Source organism: Urocitellus parryii, chromosome 3 (assembly GCF_045843805.1).
Source record: "Urocitellus parryii isolate mUroPar1 chromosome 3, mUroPar1.hap1, whole genome shotgun sequence".
In the NCBI taxonomy this organism is placed as follows: domain Eukaryota; kingdom Metazoa; phylum Chordata; class Mammalia; order Rodentia; family Sciuridae; genus Urocitellus; species Urocitellus parryii.
Genome location: NC_135533.1, coordinates 18,803,266 through 18,820,657, shown reverse-complemented (window position 1 = coordinate 18,820,657; position 17,392 = coordinate 18,803,266). Strand labels below are relative to the sequence as shown.

The 17,392-nt window shown below is 38.7% G+C and overlaps 1 protein-coding gene across 5 annotated transcripts in view; it reads left to right on the top strand.

The window, feature by feature from the left end:
* Cald1 (caldesmon 1) overlaps nucleotides 1-17,392 on the top strand; it is a 175,789-nt gene that overhangs the window by 82,339 nt on the left and 76,058 nt on the right. For all 5 annotated transcript variants that reach the window (XM_026379906.2, XM_026379902.2, XM_026379905.2 and 2 more), the window contains exon 3: nucleotides 64-175. In XM_026379906.2, coding sequence (XP_026235691.2) covers nucleotides 105-175 — 71 coding nt within the window. In that variant the 5' untranslated portion in view covers nucleotides 64-104. The remainder of the gene's footprint in view (nucleotides 1-63; nucleotides 176-17,392) is intronic.

Here is a 17,392-nt window from a genome sequence, read left to right as displayed (position 1 = left end):
GCCATGCCCGGGAGGTACTAGTCGAACTCGTCCATGATACTGACTCTGCCTCCTTCCTTTTAGATCCAGACACCATCTGGTCTCCCTAAGACTGAACCCACACCATGGATGATTTTGAACGTCGCAGAGAACTCAGGAGGCAAAAGAGGGAGGAGATGCGGCTGGAAGCAGAAAGGTAGAGATCCAAGTGGACACAGCCTTGCACTTCATGATTCACACTGTTGGTTTCAGACCTCAGAGACTGTTCCCTCTGAAGGGACAAACGTGGCCATATTGCATGCCAAACTGTTTGCAGAAGTAGCTGAGAGACATTTTCCCTAACTGTTAAGACTAAATTTTGCATTAAAAAAAAAAAAGAAAAGAAAAATCTTGGAGAAGAATCAAATAGTTGTGTTTAATCGGTGCTTTTCATGGGAGAACCTTGAATGACCGACTATATGTGAATAGTGATTTTAAAAGTACTGATGATACTGAGATGATAGGAAAAAATGCCAAATATTGAGTATTGGAAACATTTAGGAAATGGGGTCTTTCTTCCAAAACAGTAGAGACAGAAAGCCCCAGGTGAATCTTGTGATAATTCTTTTTTCTTATTAGAAAAGCATCCAAGTCAGGTCTCTGTGTAGTAAAGGTTGACAGCCAGTGAACTGTATTACCATGGAGATTGTGGGTGTGGTTGGAAGCAGTTAGTGCTGTACTGGTGACCTGAATGGCAGGTTGGGGGGATAAAGAATTGGCCCATGACATTCCAGGCATAGATGTCTATTTTAACATTTTAGGCCTCACAGCAAAAGACAGTGGCATTTAACATGGCTAAAAATCAGATGTTCTTTTGATAGTTCAGGAGTTTTCTCCTCTCAATAAAGAGTTGTTAATTGTCCCTCTCATTTGTGATCACAGGAAGAAAACTGTTAAAACACTGCTTTTAAATTCAAACCAGTTTTGCTTCCCAATTGTCCCCAGTGCACAGATGAAAAGATGGTGGCGAGAAGATCCCTTCACGATCCTGCAGTAGGAAATTGAACTTATACCTGTAGCAAAAAGTATTGAGGGCTTGATTTATAGAAAGAATGAAAAAGAAGATAAAATGTCTGCCTTGGATTGACTTGGCCAGGGTGGGTTGCCATTCATGGAATGTCTGTGCACATACACATGGCCCCATGGATGGTACCTGTGCGCTATAGGACCAAACCCTAGCTCTGCTACTTAACCCGGTTACCATGAGCAAATGACTTCTCTTTAAGCCATGGTTGCCTTTATTTATCAAATAGGCATGATGTTTATGTAGCTTGTATGGTTGTCAGGAAGATTATTGAACTTCCTAAGTGACTTTGCCCACTACCTGGCAAATAGTGCCACGAATGATAGCTTTTGTTATTATTATTACTAGCCATTATTACTAGTTAAACAAGTAAAAAACAACATCATGATAGAGCTGGAAATAAATATTACTGCCAAGAGAAGGAAAGGTAGTCATTATCCTGGGACACAGCTAGTCAGAAAAAGCTTTTTGGAAATAGCAAGGAAGTGTGGGAGGAAATGTTGATGGTGATGAGGAGTGAAAAGAAGGCTGTCTAGGAGAGGAATTGACACCACAAAAGCTCAGAGGGGAAATAAGAATCCTGGTACCATAAACCTGTCAGGTGCTGGAGGAACAGGGGTTGGTCTAGTACATCCTCAGTGTTTCATGTTAATGGAATAGAAAGAGACCCAACAAGGAAGTTATATGGGTTAAAGTGTGTTGGGAAAAATCGTCTACAGTAGACTAGAATATGGAGATCCCTGCGCCCGTAGAGTTCATAGTAAACTTAAGGTCATGGGGGCCTGAATCTGGACAAGTGACTATGGAAATGGAGAGAGGTCACAAATGAGAGGGACAATTAACAACTCTTTTATGAGCGGAGAAAACTCAAAGACAATTCCAGAAGCTGTCAGCCCGAGGAGCTGACAGGAAGGTTTCTCACTGTCCTCTCTGGGGAAGCAGGGAAGGATTCCATTCTGGATGGTCTTGGGAATAGTGTTTAATTTCAGGTAAGCTTTATCCAAATGGAGATATCCTCCCAGGCACTTGGAGATAGGGAATGCCAATCTTCATTCAGAAAGGAAGAGGAATTCTTATTGGAAAAATAAATCTGGGCAAACTTCAGAAGATGGTAGTAATGGTGGTGGTGTCAAAGCTGAAGTGATATCCCAAGAAAGCAAGTATGCAAAGAGTGATATATCCTAAAGACATAATAGAAACCGTCAACAGAGACAGAAGATCAGGAAATGGGGGAGAAGCAGGCAGGGGATGAGGCCCCGTGGGGAGTGGACCTCAAGGCCCATAGGCAGTGTCTGGGCTGTGCTGTTTGGGCCTCAGGTTCTCCTGACAGTCTGCAGAATATCCTGACCCAACCCATACTTATTAACCACCAATCAGGTTTCAGGGTCTGTTCGAGGGATGTGGGAAATAATTCTGATACATGGAAAGACATAGTTTTTGCCTTCATGGATCTCAGGACATGCTAGGAAACCACGGGTCAGGCCAGAGCGCAGGGGCCTGACAGAGTCGAGGCTGATGGACTCAGGAAGGGGGACATGGCGGTGAGGCACCGTGTTAGATCATCAGGTTGGTTTCTTCAGCTTCTTTGCTTTCTACATCAATAGGGGGTGAGTGAATCATTGTGAGAGGAGTGACAGAACCAACTTGCTGTGGTTAGAGCCAGGCTGTGATTAGAATGAATAAACCACATTTTTTCAGACTCAGGACTTTGCTGAAGAACTGACCACATAGCTACTCAATTGGTTTCCTCGGGTTTTATGTTTTTCATTTTGTTTTTTAAATTGTGTGTGTGTGTGTGTGTGTGTGTAAGGATTTGTCTTCTCTTGATGTCATTCTTATAGAAAGCTTAGTGTGGTACCCTTAATAACCTCAAATAAATTCACACAAGTTTATCCTAACCTTTTTTGCTTACATTTCTGTCTGCATTACTTATTTTGGTGTATCACGTTCCATTTGTTTTCTTCTCTCTCTCTCTCTCTCCCTCCTCTTTATTTCTTTATAAGAGAGAGAGGTAAAGGACTTCCTTATATTTGTACTAAGTTTACCTTTCCATGTTTCAAGGTGGACCTTCAGTTCTGTTATTCTAGTAAGTCCATGTTCCCCTGCAGGCTTTTATAAAACCTGATCATTCACAGGAGCAGCACAGGTCAGGCCTTGTGGTCCAGCCAACTTTAATGGGAAAGTGCAGGGTGTGTACAGGAAACAGATGGCCAGAACCAGAAAGCCAGGGTCATCTAAAATCATGGTTCTGATTTGAAGACAAAGAGCCAGTGGGACCCTGGGCAAGTCCTCCTTCCTTTAGGTCTAGACCTTGGCTTCCTCCTGTCACACAAGTGAGTGTTTCCTCAAGGGAAGTGATGGTCAGTTTAAATTTTCTTTTGCTTTTAGGATTGTCTAAGTTTTTGTGATGATCTTATATTACTTTATTTTAAGACGAATAAACCATGACGGTTTTCCATACCTGCCCCCCAAGAAAATAATGATATTTCTGTGACTCTGTGAAGTATACCTAGTACCAAAAGCCTAACTTTTCTTTGGATATAGGGACCCAAAAGAAAGCATTTGTCCCAGATCTGGAATGACAGTGGAGTATATTAGCCAAAATAAGTGGTTCCAAGACTCAGGTCCATGCATTCATCCTCAACACATTTTTATTGAGCATCTATTCTGCTCCAAGCTCTGAGTTCTGTGTTCAAGGCACTGAGAATAGACGAAGAGAATGACAGAAATGGAAAGAGCTTGCTTTTCAATCTAGAGAAAGCCAGGTAATGATCAAGAAACTATATTTTTATCACTTAATATAATGTGTACCCTGATAGTGGCCCACACATTAAAGATGACTTCTACCTTTGCGTGCTGCACCTCTGCATTCCTGTGGGGGAAGGGGACCCCACAGAGAAGAAAAAGTCCATTGACCTTCCTTGCCCACAGAGGCTTTTCTAATAAAATACCTTGTTGTTTTAATTTGTTGCCATTCAGTTTGCAGTGATAAATAATTTAAAGTTGTTCTCTCACTGGTTGTCATAACCATAAATTAAAATAGGCCAGATTTTTAGACATTTTGTTCTTCAGAAATAGAATTTTTAAATATCATTTTTAAAAAACAACTAATTGCACATGTATACTTAGCACATGGGGGCTTTCATGTGCCTGGGGCTGGAATTCACTTACTGCACCATGGCTGCCCCAAGCTCTGCCTTGCACAGATCTCATTCTTAGGTTTGAGCCCAGTCCATCTTGAATGATCTAGCTTTCCAACAACCTAGACTGCAAACCTAGGTCACTGAAAATATGCTTCCCCTCTTAGTCTTGTCCCCCAGCCTGCTCAACTTTTATGCTGGTCACGATATCCTTGTTCTTTGGCTTTCACACTGTAGGTTTTTGAGAAGAGGTCATTAGGTTTGGTAAAAAGAAGGTAATTCATTCAGTTATTTTATATATATATATATATATATATATATATATATATATATATATATATATATTGAATATCTACAAAGTGCAAGATCCTACACTGAACTATGGAGACCCATGGTCTCTAGTAGAGGCCAGATGTCTATAATCACAAAGCTCACCTCCTAGAGTCATCTTAACCCAAAGGGGAATAAAAAAACTTCAAGACACAGAAGGAAATGTGCAGGTAATCAGTGAAAATCCGTAATGCATTGTTCCTAGCAAAAGTCATTATTTGTACACATCTCATAAGAAACTATTTTTCCATCAATTACCTGTTAGAATGAATGAATAAATAAAATTTTAGTTTTGCTACATTTGTTCTCCATCTCTCTTATAAGAATAAAGCCTTACATAGATTTATTCTTCTTTCCTTTCTGTTTCTCTTTTCTCTCAATCCCCCTCGCTCTCTGCCTTCATCTCCGTATTCCTCACTGCACCCTTATGTAATTTCCTGAGGTCTCTGTGCATCTTCACCAACACTCGGTTCTTTGGTCTCTCTCTCTCTCTCTTCCTATATATACTCCTGAACCATCTATGCATGCACATGTGTTTGTGTCATAAGAGAATACATATATATAGTGGGAAGGAAAGGGAAGACATTTTCCAAGGGGTCATCTAGCTCTCTTTCCATTCAACAAGTACAAAAAAGTGCTAGGCCTTTTATATGCATCTAGTACATATGGACCAGCAATGGCACCAGCAATACATATGTCAGAATGGAATACATGTATTCTATATAAAGGAAGGACCACCAGGAAGTGTAATGGTCAGAGGCATATATCGTAGTTAGGGGCATGGGCTGTAGCCTTAGGCAGCTGTGGTTCAAATTGCAGGTCTGCCATTATTAGCCTTCTAACTATTCACATTATTCAGTTTTTCAAAACTTCTATTTCCTCCTGTGTGAAATGGGCAAAACAAAAGTATCGACTTAATTGGGTTTGTGTGGGAATAACTGATAATTCAAGAAAGTATTAACAAAGCCCTAATCATTGAATGAACATTCCCTACCAGTAAGCATCACTAAGAATTATTATTACCTAATTTAATTTTCTGCAATTCAAAAAGAGAAAAGAAAATTTAAAAACATGAAAGCAATTCTGTATTTTTCTCAGAAGAACTCTGCGCACAATGAAAAGCCAGAATTTGCTATTGAATAAAGAGAGTGTCAGTGGGTGTGACAGGTAACAGGGCCTGAGGAAGGATTGTGTCCTCTCTGCCAGAAGAGGTAGTGCCAATTCAAGTGGAGCTGTTCTTTTGAATTTGGCCAAAAGGATTTTGAGCTTTGGTGTCTCTTCCGAGAACCCTGCAGTGATGTTTTTATCCATGAGGAAATCTGCAGTGGACATACTTGGCCTGATGGCTTGGCTTTCACCAGGAGCAGAGCTCTCTCACTTTTCAAGGCCTGAACTCATTACATCCCTTCCACGCCCAACGCCTGCTCCTCTTTCTGATCAGAAGAAAGGCCCCTATTGTTGTGTTATCAGATTCAGAGGCCCATGAGCATCAATAAAGGGAATGAGAACACTCCTGCTATTGTCATCATTCATACATTTTTATGGGCTTCTGAAATATCCTGATGATTAGACATTTAAAAGTAAATATTTTTACTGCACTGGAGAAACAAGCGATTTTTAAAAATCCACTGGGTCCATGAAATCCCCTTCCAGAACTGTGTCCTGGAAACTCTTGCATGAGATTCAGTAGCACATGGCAATCGATGATTAGACTACACCCAGGCACACACAAAAGCACTTGTTCAAAATGCTTAAAACATGACCCTGAAATTTTCAAATAAAAATATTTTCAACTTTTTTTTTGTTATTTTATAATCAGAACATGATTTTCCATTAGAGAGTTAAGTAAAATATTGCTTTGAAACTGTCTAAATCTTTAAAGTAGCTGGATTTGCTCAAAACTTCCTTTTAGTGTCTTCAGAAAATTGATCCCTCCAGGGGAGGCTTGGCATTCCTTATCTAATTTTCTTTATTTTGAATTAAAAGAAGATTAACTTTTAATTTCTCCAATAATTGGCTTGAAAGAGACTTTAAATGATGTCTGCCAAGTTTTCATATCCGATATTGGGTAGGTTTGGTACAACTTAAATGTAGGGACATGCATAAGGTGAGGTAGCTAATTCCCACCAAAGTAATCTTTGTGTCTAGCCACATAAGAAGGAAACACATAAAGTCTTGTGTATCCTCCTTTTCCAGTTTTTTTTCACTCTAAATTAACTGTTTATTACCTCTTCCAATTTGACCTGCCTATATCAATTTCCAGTAGCCTAATAATTCCTCTGCAAAACATCAGAAGCTCAGGATCTACCCAAAGTGGCATTTATGCCCTGACTAGGCCTAAACTTATAGTTGTTTTATATTAAAACAACTGAAAATCTTGGTTCTTAAGAACTTCCATGCTAACCCATAACTTCATTCTCAGTTGAAAAAAATGCAGCCTATCTATGAGTCAGGATACTTAAAACAGTGGTAAGCTTTTCTGAACTGTTTCTACATGTGACTTTTATAAGTTACCAATCTTCTGCCACAGGGGGAGGAGCAGAATGACATAGTAGTCAGGTGTGAGAGTGGTGAAGTCTGCATTCAAATCCTGGCTGTGACAACTATCATTTACAACTATCATTTGTGTTACTTTGACAAATTATTTAAACCTCTCTTGTTTCTATTTATTTACCTACAAATACAGGGATAATTATATCTGTCTCACACAGACATTGTTAAGATGAAGCTATTGATCCATATAGAGAGATCTACACAGTGACCAACATATAGTATATACTCAATAAATGTTAGGCATTATTATTATTAAAATCACATTGATGTTTTAGTAGGCCTTCCATAGAAAATAAAATGTTATTTGAATTTGAATTTGATGTCTTTGCTGGCTCAGCCATTACAATTTACTGTACCCTTACTGTGAAGCTTCTTTCCTATAGTGCTCTTGACACTTGCTAAGACGTTTCTGTTGAAGTTGGGAAAAAATTAAATCTTCTGGCTGGCTACCTCTAAGCTTATTGCACAAGTATAACCATTACATGCAAATTTCATAATCACACACTGTAGACATGTTAATTTTCAAATTCATTATTGAGATATCCTTTATTTTAAATATAATATCTCAGATAGTAAATATATTAAACATAAATATAAATTAATTAATATTACATATATTTATTTCAAATATAATATCTAAAACACCACTCAGAATTTCACTTTAAAAAATCAATTGATTTAGTAAAAATTGTTCTCAAGTGGGAAAAAAGGACATCTGCCAAATGTTTCATTTAATATTTGAAAGAAGAAACCCTGACATTTTCTTTAAAATAAATGGCATGCCAGGTTCTAGGTGATGTACTCTATATACATTATCTCATTTAATTGTGAAAACAAGCCTATGACCTGGATGTCATTATACCCATTTTACAGCTAAGGAATCCATGGGTCTGGAAATTCAAAAAACATTCCAATTTCATATAGCCGAGAGTGCGACCCAGTTCTGCTTCCCTGCCCCAAGTCTCAGAACCTTTCCACTATAGCAATCAAGCAATGGAATTTTTTATGTCTCAACTGATTGTCTTGGCTGAGGGTCCATCGTCTTTATAATGGTAAAATAACTTCCTAAGACAAGGAGGAATCATTCACAGCAGTTGTGTGGCAACCGACTGAATGAAGAGCCTTGAGCCAGTTGAACTGTTTGTTATGCTTATTCAGGTAAATTGCTTACATGTGTAGACAGTCATTGTTTTCTTTGCCCTAAAAAAAATAAAAATAAAAATAAAATTTCCCGTGTTATTCCCATTTCACAGAAAAATAGAAACAGAGGAGATCAGGTTTTCTTCCTCAAGCCAAAGAAGGCTGTTGGCAGGACCACTTTTGACTTTCCCTGGGGTTTTCTGAGTAAGGCTCTATTCGCCATAAGGACAGGGACTCAGTCACATCAACACTCCTAAAAACTTCAGGCTGTCACTGATCTTGCATCATCTCCTGCAGTGGTATGTTCCTTTTGCACGTTCGGACCACACCTTCCTTACCTGGAAGCTCTGGTGAAAGGTATGGCCCCTTCTCCAAGAAAAATGCACATAGGCACCCATAAAATACAGCAGTAAGTTCACTGGCACCGTGGACCTCCCAGAGCCCATGAATCAGGGCCAAGAATCCTTGATCTAATGAATCTGAGAAGCTTAGGTCCAAAGACGTTGACCCCTTCAAGGCCACCCAGCTAAATTGAGGCAGGGTCTGCTTGAACAGTGTAGCCCCCTGCTTAAGAGAAGGCACCCTGATTCTGCTGTCCACACAAAATGCTGATGGCTACTGTTTAGAAATTTCACTCAGACTCTCTAACCCCATGTGTTCATCTGGAGCATACTTTGGGGAGGAGTTTATACTACAGTGTATTATTGCACATAGAACATGTTTACATTTCAAAATAGCTTATGGATAATATGTCTAAATAAAAGGAAATTAGACCAGATTGTGATGAGTAAAATAAAAAACAAACAAACAAACAGACAAACAAAACATGAAAATAAGTGTGTTGGGCGGGGGAGAATAAGAACAGTTAAAAACTGGGGCTTGAACTTTGCCATCTGACATGAGAAGAGAAAAATATGGTGATTTTGCAACTAGAACCCTATTTTTCATCAATTTAAAATATCTTTTGCTTGATATATGTCATCTTGGCATGATTTCTTTAAACAAAGCTTAATTATGGAACTAAGTTATTATGTCAGCTTTCTCTGTCCTTCCCAATTTCATTTTGGCAGTTCAAACTCATCCAAGGATTTTTCTCCCTAAATATTAAGAGAGAGAGAGAGAGAGAGAGAGAGAGAGAGAGAGAGAGAGAGAGAGAGAGAAAGAGAGAGAGAGAATGAATTGGTTTGATTCCTTACAGAGGAATTCATATTTCACTTTCATTGCTACTGTCTTTGGAAAGAATGGGGTAGATCTGGAGTGGGACCCAGACACGTGCCTTCCAGGAGTAGGATCCAGAGTCTTTCAGACTTAGATTCAAATCCCAGCTGGGTTACCAAGGCTGATTTCACTCAGACTCTCTAACCCCCTGTGTTCATCTGAAAAGTGGCCATCCTAACAGTCTTCCTTCCAAAGTATCCAGCAGATTATAAAGCAACTGTTCAGTATAGTTTCCAAAACACGGCTGGCACTCAGCCAAGGTTACCTGTGGGTGTTTTTTCTGCGGGTTAGAAGACATGATGTGGAAGGAGCTATCAGAAAAGCCCTCTCTGAAGTCATCTCCCAGGGAATTTGGCTTTAGGACAGCTACCTTCTGGGGTGTCACTGAACAAGAAAGGCACAGTCCCCAGGTCATTAGACAGCCTCAATCTAATCTCTACTCTGTTTCAAGTCTGTTTAGCAGCTGCCTTAAACACGATGAGTGAATCTTCGATATGAAAGTCTCCACCCTGAAAAGAAATGCATCTCCTTATCCTTTTTTGAGGGAGTGGGTAACCGGACCGGGGATAGAATTCGGGCATCTGACCCTTGAGCCACATCCCCAGCCCTATTTTTTTAATATCTTTATTTATTTTATTTATTTTTATGTGGTGCTGGGGATTGAAAACAGTGCCTCACCTGTTTGAGGCAAGCACTCTACCGCCGAGCTATAACCCCAGCCCCAGCCCTATTTTTGAATTTTATTTAGAGACAGGGTCTCACTGAGTTGCTTAGGACCTTGCCATTGCTGAAGCTGGCTTTGAACTTGTGATCCTCCTGCCTCAGTCTCCAGAGCCACTGGGATTCTAAGCGTGTGCCACCATACCTGGTACACCTTTTTTTTTTTTTTTTTAATTTTTCTTACTAGTTTGACATCAAGACAAAAACACAAAATAATCTGTTACCTAACATATCAAGCCTTTATCTCCATCATATATCCATATATAAAATATGTAATTCATCATATATTTTAAATAGATTTTTTGACTTGTGAAACTGTAATTTTTTTCATAATGCATAATCAGTTGTTTCAAAACTATTAAAGCAGCAACCCAATGTTTCTTAGCACCACTACAGTATACAGACAGTAAGCTAATAGTATATTTAAAAAAATGCATATACCTAATTTTTACAAAATGACTTTGAAACATTTCATTCCGCATGGCTGAATGCATTCATTTTAACTATGATAAAGCTGACACATGAAAAATAACATGAAGCAATATACATATAGAAGTCCTAAATCATTATAACATACCGCTCCGCTGAAGATCTAGCACATTTTCGATTCCTTTAAAGTCCTGCACAACCAAAGCCAATCCCTCCCCTTGATCTCTCCACTCACAGCAATGGCTAGTGTCTTGTCTTGATGAATTCATTTATTTTAAAACAAAATTCTGAATGAAGTAATAGGAATTCAGGTGATAGTTTGTTTGTTTCCAGGGCCCTATAACTGGGGCATTCCAAAAATTCTTTCCAAAGATTCTTTCCAGACACCTCAGGTAAAGTTGTTAATGAGAACCCACTTCCCTGAGAGGGCAAGAGCTGTGCCTTTCTAAACACATAGGGCACCAAAGGAGTCTACACTTGGGGAACTGAGGGAAGTATACAGGACTAGGAAAAAACAACCTTATCCAAAGACTGAAAATGTGATAAGGGCTCTCGGATCTTACCATTGAGTTGTCTCCTCTGCCTCTGGTTTCCTCACTGATCAGCAGGTATGAGATATCTGCTTTCATTGCCAGGTAGAAATGGTAACAGGAATGATTTCAGAGCATTCCAGAATCTTCATCAAGGGAAATCTCGCTCAATTGCTTTGAAGTCTTTTAGGGAAGTTCTTGACCTTTGTTATCCCAAAGGTCCTTACTGGTGTTACCAGAGAAAGTAGCACAGGGCACGAAGCAGGACCTACAGGCTGTGTATGTAGATTCTTAGGCACCTGTGGACAAGGTTAAAGAGGAGTCCTGAGCAGACTTTGTGAACAAAAATCAGTTCTTTTCACTAGTTGTCTACATAATAATCAACATTCATCAGTAGTTGGAAAATTAGTTTTTAGACTATTGTAAATCAGCATTAACTCGGGCTTCTCTATATCTGAATTTTTCATCGTTTATTTGGGAACTGTAGTAAAAGTAAGCTTTGAACTATTTATAAATAAAGGATTTGATTAGCATGTTAAATATGTAAGCTACATTCCATGCCTTAGTTTTTAAACACCAGAGATTACAACCTTTGGAACGTTTTAAATAACTTTACAAACATTCGCTTAACATTTAAAAGCTAATTTCCTAATCATAAGTCATTTTTATTCGTTCACTTTTTTAAACAAGCCTCTGATGTTTTGCTACCCCGGTGAGAGTTACCAGGTATACTTGAACATTTTTCAGGACAGAATTTCTTTTAAAATATTGTGTAATTTATAATGGCCTTCCTTCCAGGTAGTCTAGATTAGTGAGCTCTGACATTACATTTGAGATTGGTACCAATTGACTCAGTTAAAAATGTGAGGGTTTATTTTCCATTTTAATAACTCCCTACATCACATACAGTTCCTTTGTTGGAATAAAAATCTTGGTAAAGTACACATCTGCCACTATAAATAGCAGCCATAAGCCTGTGCATTCAGGAGTCTCCAGAGAGTGTATTTTAAACCCCAAATTGTTTAGAATAGGAAATTCTTCCACCATTCACATTTTCCATGGTGGGTGACATGGACTATTCCATGTCACATCCTCACTGTTTTCCATTTTCCTGTGCCACTTAGGAATCAAATTGACAGTTTCCAGAAGAGTGCTCAATATGTTTTGTTTTATTTTTTTTTAAATTTTCCTAAGGCTAGCTAGGTCTTATTGTCCTGCGGGAATTTTGCATACTTCTTGGGGCTCTCCAAGTGAAAGCTAGATAACTCCCAGAGCTGGCTTCAGCAATTAGGTCATGAAAGAGTCCTTTATTTCTGGAACTAGTAGCTCTGCTGAGCCTGCTTAGAATAACAGCAGTCAACCCATTTTGGATTCCCACAGAAAACCTTGCGCCGTTGGCAGGTTTTTCTGGGGGAACTTAAGAGATTAATATGGAAAATAACTGAGCAGGAAGTGGGTGAAGGGATGGGCAGCAGGCGATGAGGGGTTATTATCATGCTGGTGCAAAGACAAGAAGCATCATCAGGTATGATTGCACTGCACCTTTCCCAGGGCACTGTCGGGAACTGTGGTAGATGTGTATGTATCTCTGCCCATTCCTTCCTTAAACAATTCTTCTGTCTCTCCAATCAACACTATGTATAAATCTTGATTTTTCTTTTCCTTTTCAAGTGATGGACCATTTGGGCGATCTAATATTCATTTCTCCTTCCCTGATGCAGAAGATGAGAAAGAAACTACTATTTAGGAGTATTGGATAAAAACTTTGATGCAGAAAGAGTTGATACCAGATGCCTTTCTTACTGTTACCTCCTTGAATAGCCCTTAATTCTTTCTACCTCACCATGAAAACTAACCTTTGCAATTACATGGGTTTTCCTTGAGCTGGCCTCTTCATGGTGTATCCTGACTAAACAAGGATTATCATTGCTACAGGTGCTCAGTGGATTCTGAACTGAACAGAATGGAGTTTCTGGAAAATTCAAGACTGAGGCAGGATAGAAATTGCCATACCTTTATCATATTGAGGTGTCTGTGCAGTTGATTTAAAGCAGATTCTTTTCTATGTATGTGAAGCTGCAGGTTTCATTAGTCACGTGTTATGTTTCAAAGGAATCTTCACACTTAGCCTGCTGCCTAATGCCAGCTCACTCACCTGCAGGCATACCAGGCTCTCAAGGCTGAGGTACAGAGAAAATACTGTAAAATGTTACCTGTCACTCCTCCCTGAGCCTATCTCCTCTGAAAGGGGCTTAAGACCTCTGTTATAAATTAGAAAAAGGAAAACATTTTCATTGTCTCTTTCCCTGTAATTGTGACTCAAGGAGAAAATTCAAAAAATTTAAAATGATGGCTTTATCCTATTTGGAATGAGTATGCTATTTACCGAGAGAGCTATGCTTTGGGTCAGTTTACTTGTCTGGTTTTGCTTCTACGTTGGCAGAGGTGCTGCGGCTTTGAGGGATTCTGTGCTCCTCTACATCATGGACTTCTCGCTCCCATGCTTCTTGAATTTGGGGAATGCTCCCTTACCTCGAATGTTCAGCCCAGTGGTCACCCTTTGGGAAAATCCTTCCCAGATGTCTTTGATCAAAGTGACTGGTGTCCCACATTGTCACACAGCACTTTTCGTGTATATTAATTATCATCACCTATTTTAGGTCTGTATTTGTTCACATATCTGTTTTCTCCCTCAAATAGAAAGAAATACTAGATCAGAAACCACATCTTCCCCAAAGCTCAGACTACAATGTTGAATAGGCATCAATATTTCATTCACATCTGTATATCAAGGCAGAACTTTGCTAAGTGTGCTGAGCTATTTGAGAAAACAAAGAATGGTTAGTGGCCTTCGTGAAATCTTAGGGTGCTGACAGCATCAGCCCCCTTCCTAAGGTCCCATCATTTCCCAGCTGAGCCTTCAAGTCATTAGAATCTTGATTCCATTATCTTCTTCTCCAGTGATGTGAAGAAATTCATCTCACGTATTTCTCTGATTATTAAGGATAATTGGACTTTTACATCAGAATTTTGACCACTTATGTTTAGTTTTATTATGGGGACAAATGATATTAACAGAAGAGTCAAATTCCTTTTATTGGCTTTTTGCTCTGATATCTAAGCCCTTAGTATCATTTTCCATCAGCATCTATATGTAAAATCAGGTGATCATCCAATTACAGGGTTCTGACCAAACCCTCAGGAGTTTAGCAGTGAACAAGCTGTATAATCAAACCCTTCTCTAATGAAAGACCAAGTGTGTGGTTGGGAAGAGTAAAGTGTTTCATTTAATTCTATGAAATGGGAAGATGTAGACAAGGGGTGGGGTCAACCTCAAACTAGTGTTTATCAACTCTTTCTGAAATAGAGAGTGTCTAATGTACAAGTTGGGTCCAGAATTTAGACTGTGTGTGTGTGTGTGTGTGTGTGTGTGTGTGTGTGTGGTGCTAGGGACTGAACCCAGGGCCTTGTGCATGTGAGGCAAGTACTCTACCAACTGAGCTATATTCCCAGCCCTGAAGTTTAGACTTTAAGTGGTGGATTGTTTTCTAGTATTAGGAAGAATAATGGATGAAAGAATAAAAATAAATAAATAATGACATATAAAGCAATACATTTGAACTAAATCTTTTTATCAACATATGGGGGTTCCTTTTTTTTTTCAGTACAGTGGAACAGTTTTTGTTTTCTTTTTATAAATAGTCAATACACCTTGAAAAGTGCTGGAGGAATATTTTGAAGCTGAGTTTTTTTCCTTATAAAAGTATATCTTTTGGTTAATTGGTTAACATAAAAGTTGTAATTAAAATAAAATCAGTGATCTGGAACACTCAGAACACGTGGGCCTGGAAGCACAATAGCATATCCTCAGAATTGTATCTCTTAATTTTTAACTTAATCTTTAGTTCTTAGATCCTCTAGGGAAGAGTCAGAAGGAAAGATAATTTATAGTTATCCTAGAAAGACTCTGAATTCTAAAATACCTGGGAGAATCTCAGATTACTCCAGCCCTCTCTACTTTGCAACATATTCATATTTCACATCATTGGCTTTCAAATCTGAAGTGACTGTCTGCTACTTTTTAAAAAGTACCATCTATTTTATTTTCTTTATTATCTTCAAAAATCTTATAATTAAAAAGTTTTCCAGATGGCCTCTGGCTTTTAAATAAGAAAAAATGTATGTGATTTTTTAATTAAGTGCTTTCCCTCAAAACCCTGCCTACTTCTGGAATATAAATTAATGAGCACAAAAGAGCTCATTTGCTTGTCCTACATTAATCCTAATAAGGGCTTGATTTTATTGCTCAATAACTTCAAAGTAAAATAGCTTCCTAATGCTGAACACTTTCTTCTCTTGGTCTATTTCTAATCTCCTGCCTGAGGCTGCCACCAAAAAAGGCACCTAAGAATTCTACAATTCTATTTCTGATAAATTCAATCCATCAGGGTCAAGTTGAATTAGCATCCCAGATTTAAGCAAGTGGAATCTCACTCTAATCTGTGATATCAGCAAATCTAATGAAAGAATGGGCCAGGAGAAGATGTCTGCCTGAATGGCAAGTCTAAATCCAGGGATGACACTGCGCATCTAGAAACATCCAAATGAGATAGACTTTGAGTCTTAGGATTTGCTCTGGCTTGTGACATGAGATGTCCTCTGTCCCTGAGAGAGATATGCCCTCCTGTCTCCTATTGGCTGGGTGAAATATTCTTGCGATGATTCAGTTCCTTTGGCTCTGACTTCGCACCCATGAAGAAGTCTTGATGCAGCTTCCTGCCATTCTGGGTTGGGGGATGGGGGATGTCCTGGCTGGGGAGTAAGAGTCTCCCAGGACTGAAGAGGGAGGTCATCCGTTCTATCTTAATGAATTGGCATTATGATATACACATCAGTCTTTCCTGTTTCTGTAGTTAGTCAATATCTCTGAGCTCTGACAACTGTATAATTCCCCAACTCCAGTCTCTGGTGCAGCACAGCACCTAGATCCTGTGCTATGATGAATAACCAGAAAAGGCCACTCAGTAGAAGCCTTTGGAAGAACCAGTCCTGGTCCTCTTGGTGCAGCTTCTTTACTCCCTTGTTGTCCCTCATCAACCCAGACAGCAAATGTCAAGTACCTATTGACCATCTGCTTTATGCCCAACACTATTCTAGACTGTATAAGAGGCAAAAGTGATTTTAGGGCATATCTGTGCCAGAATTTTTTTAAAAAAAGATTTTTGTGATATATTTGGCAAGAAAAAAATATACATACAAACATAAGAATAAATAAGACTCTGTGTATAGATCCATATTTATTTCTGTAGATATCATGTGATTCATTATTACAAAATAGGACAGTACCTAATACCATATAATAACACCTATAATTATATTGTCATTTATAATATAAATAATAAGCACAATACTTAAAGGATCCAAAGCAAAAAGTAGGCCAATTGCAATGGGAAAGAATATGCTTTAATCCAGGTCTGACTTCCAAAAGGAGAAATCAATATATTTTCAGACCTTATATAGTATTACTGGGAAAAAAGCTGGATTTGATTCCAGCTATAAAAGCCATGTGTGAATTTAATATCCAGATGCATAAAGTGGACACCAGCAAATATATTTATGGTTGTGGAAATATTTAGATACTTTGAACAAGAGTCAGACTCACTGAGAATTCTGTGGCTTATGAACTGACATGTTTCCTTTGAAGATTTGACCTTTCTCCTGCACTAGAATCTATCCTTAGAGCCCCTGTGATAATTGAATTCCCTTCACAGTTTAACTTCATCTATGTACAACAAATCTACATTCTAAAATATATCACTATGGTCTAGATTCAGTTTCCTATGCATAAAAAATGTATTTTTCCTGTATATACTTCTTTCCTAGAATCATATAAAGGAGATAGGACTATTATTTTCACTGAGACCAGAGCCAGGAATTTATTGGCATGCATTGGCAACTGTTCATTCAAGAAACTGTTCTTAAGGCCCTACTATTTGCAAGCACTGTTTGATTGTTCTAAAGATGAGTTTTGAGCTGGAGGGCAGAAGGGAGTTAGAGGCATAATTCTTTTAAGATAGAAACTTTTCTCTCCAGGCAAAGAAAATAGTCCAGCTGATTAAAACCCTGATTTCAGAAAGACCTTACAGAATAGACCTAAATAATCGGTACAAAAGAGTTTCAACAGAAAATAGGAACTTTGTAGTGAGCTAGCCGAAGAGGCTGACTCATCTATTACGACATAATTATTTCTCAAAAACATGCAAACAAGAGTGGGCTCAAACTTCCTGCTC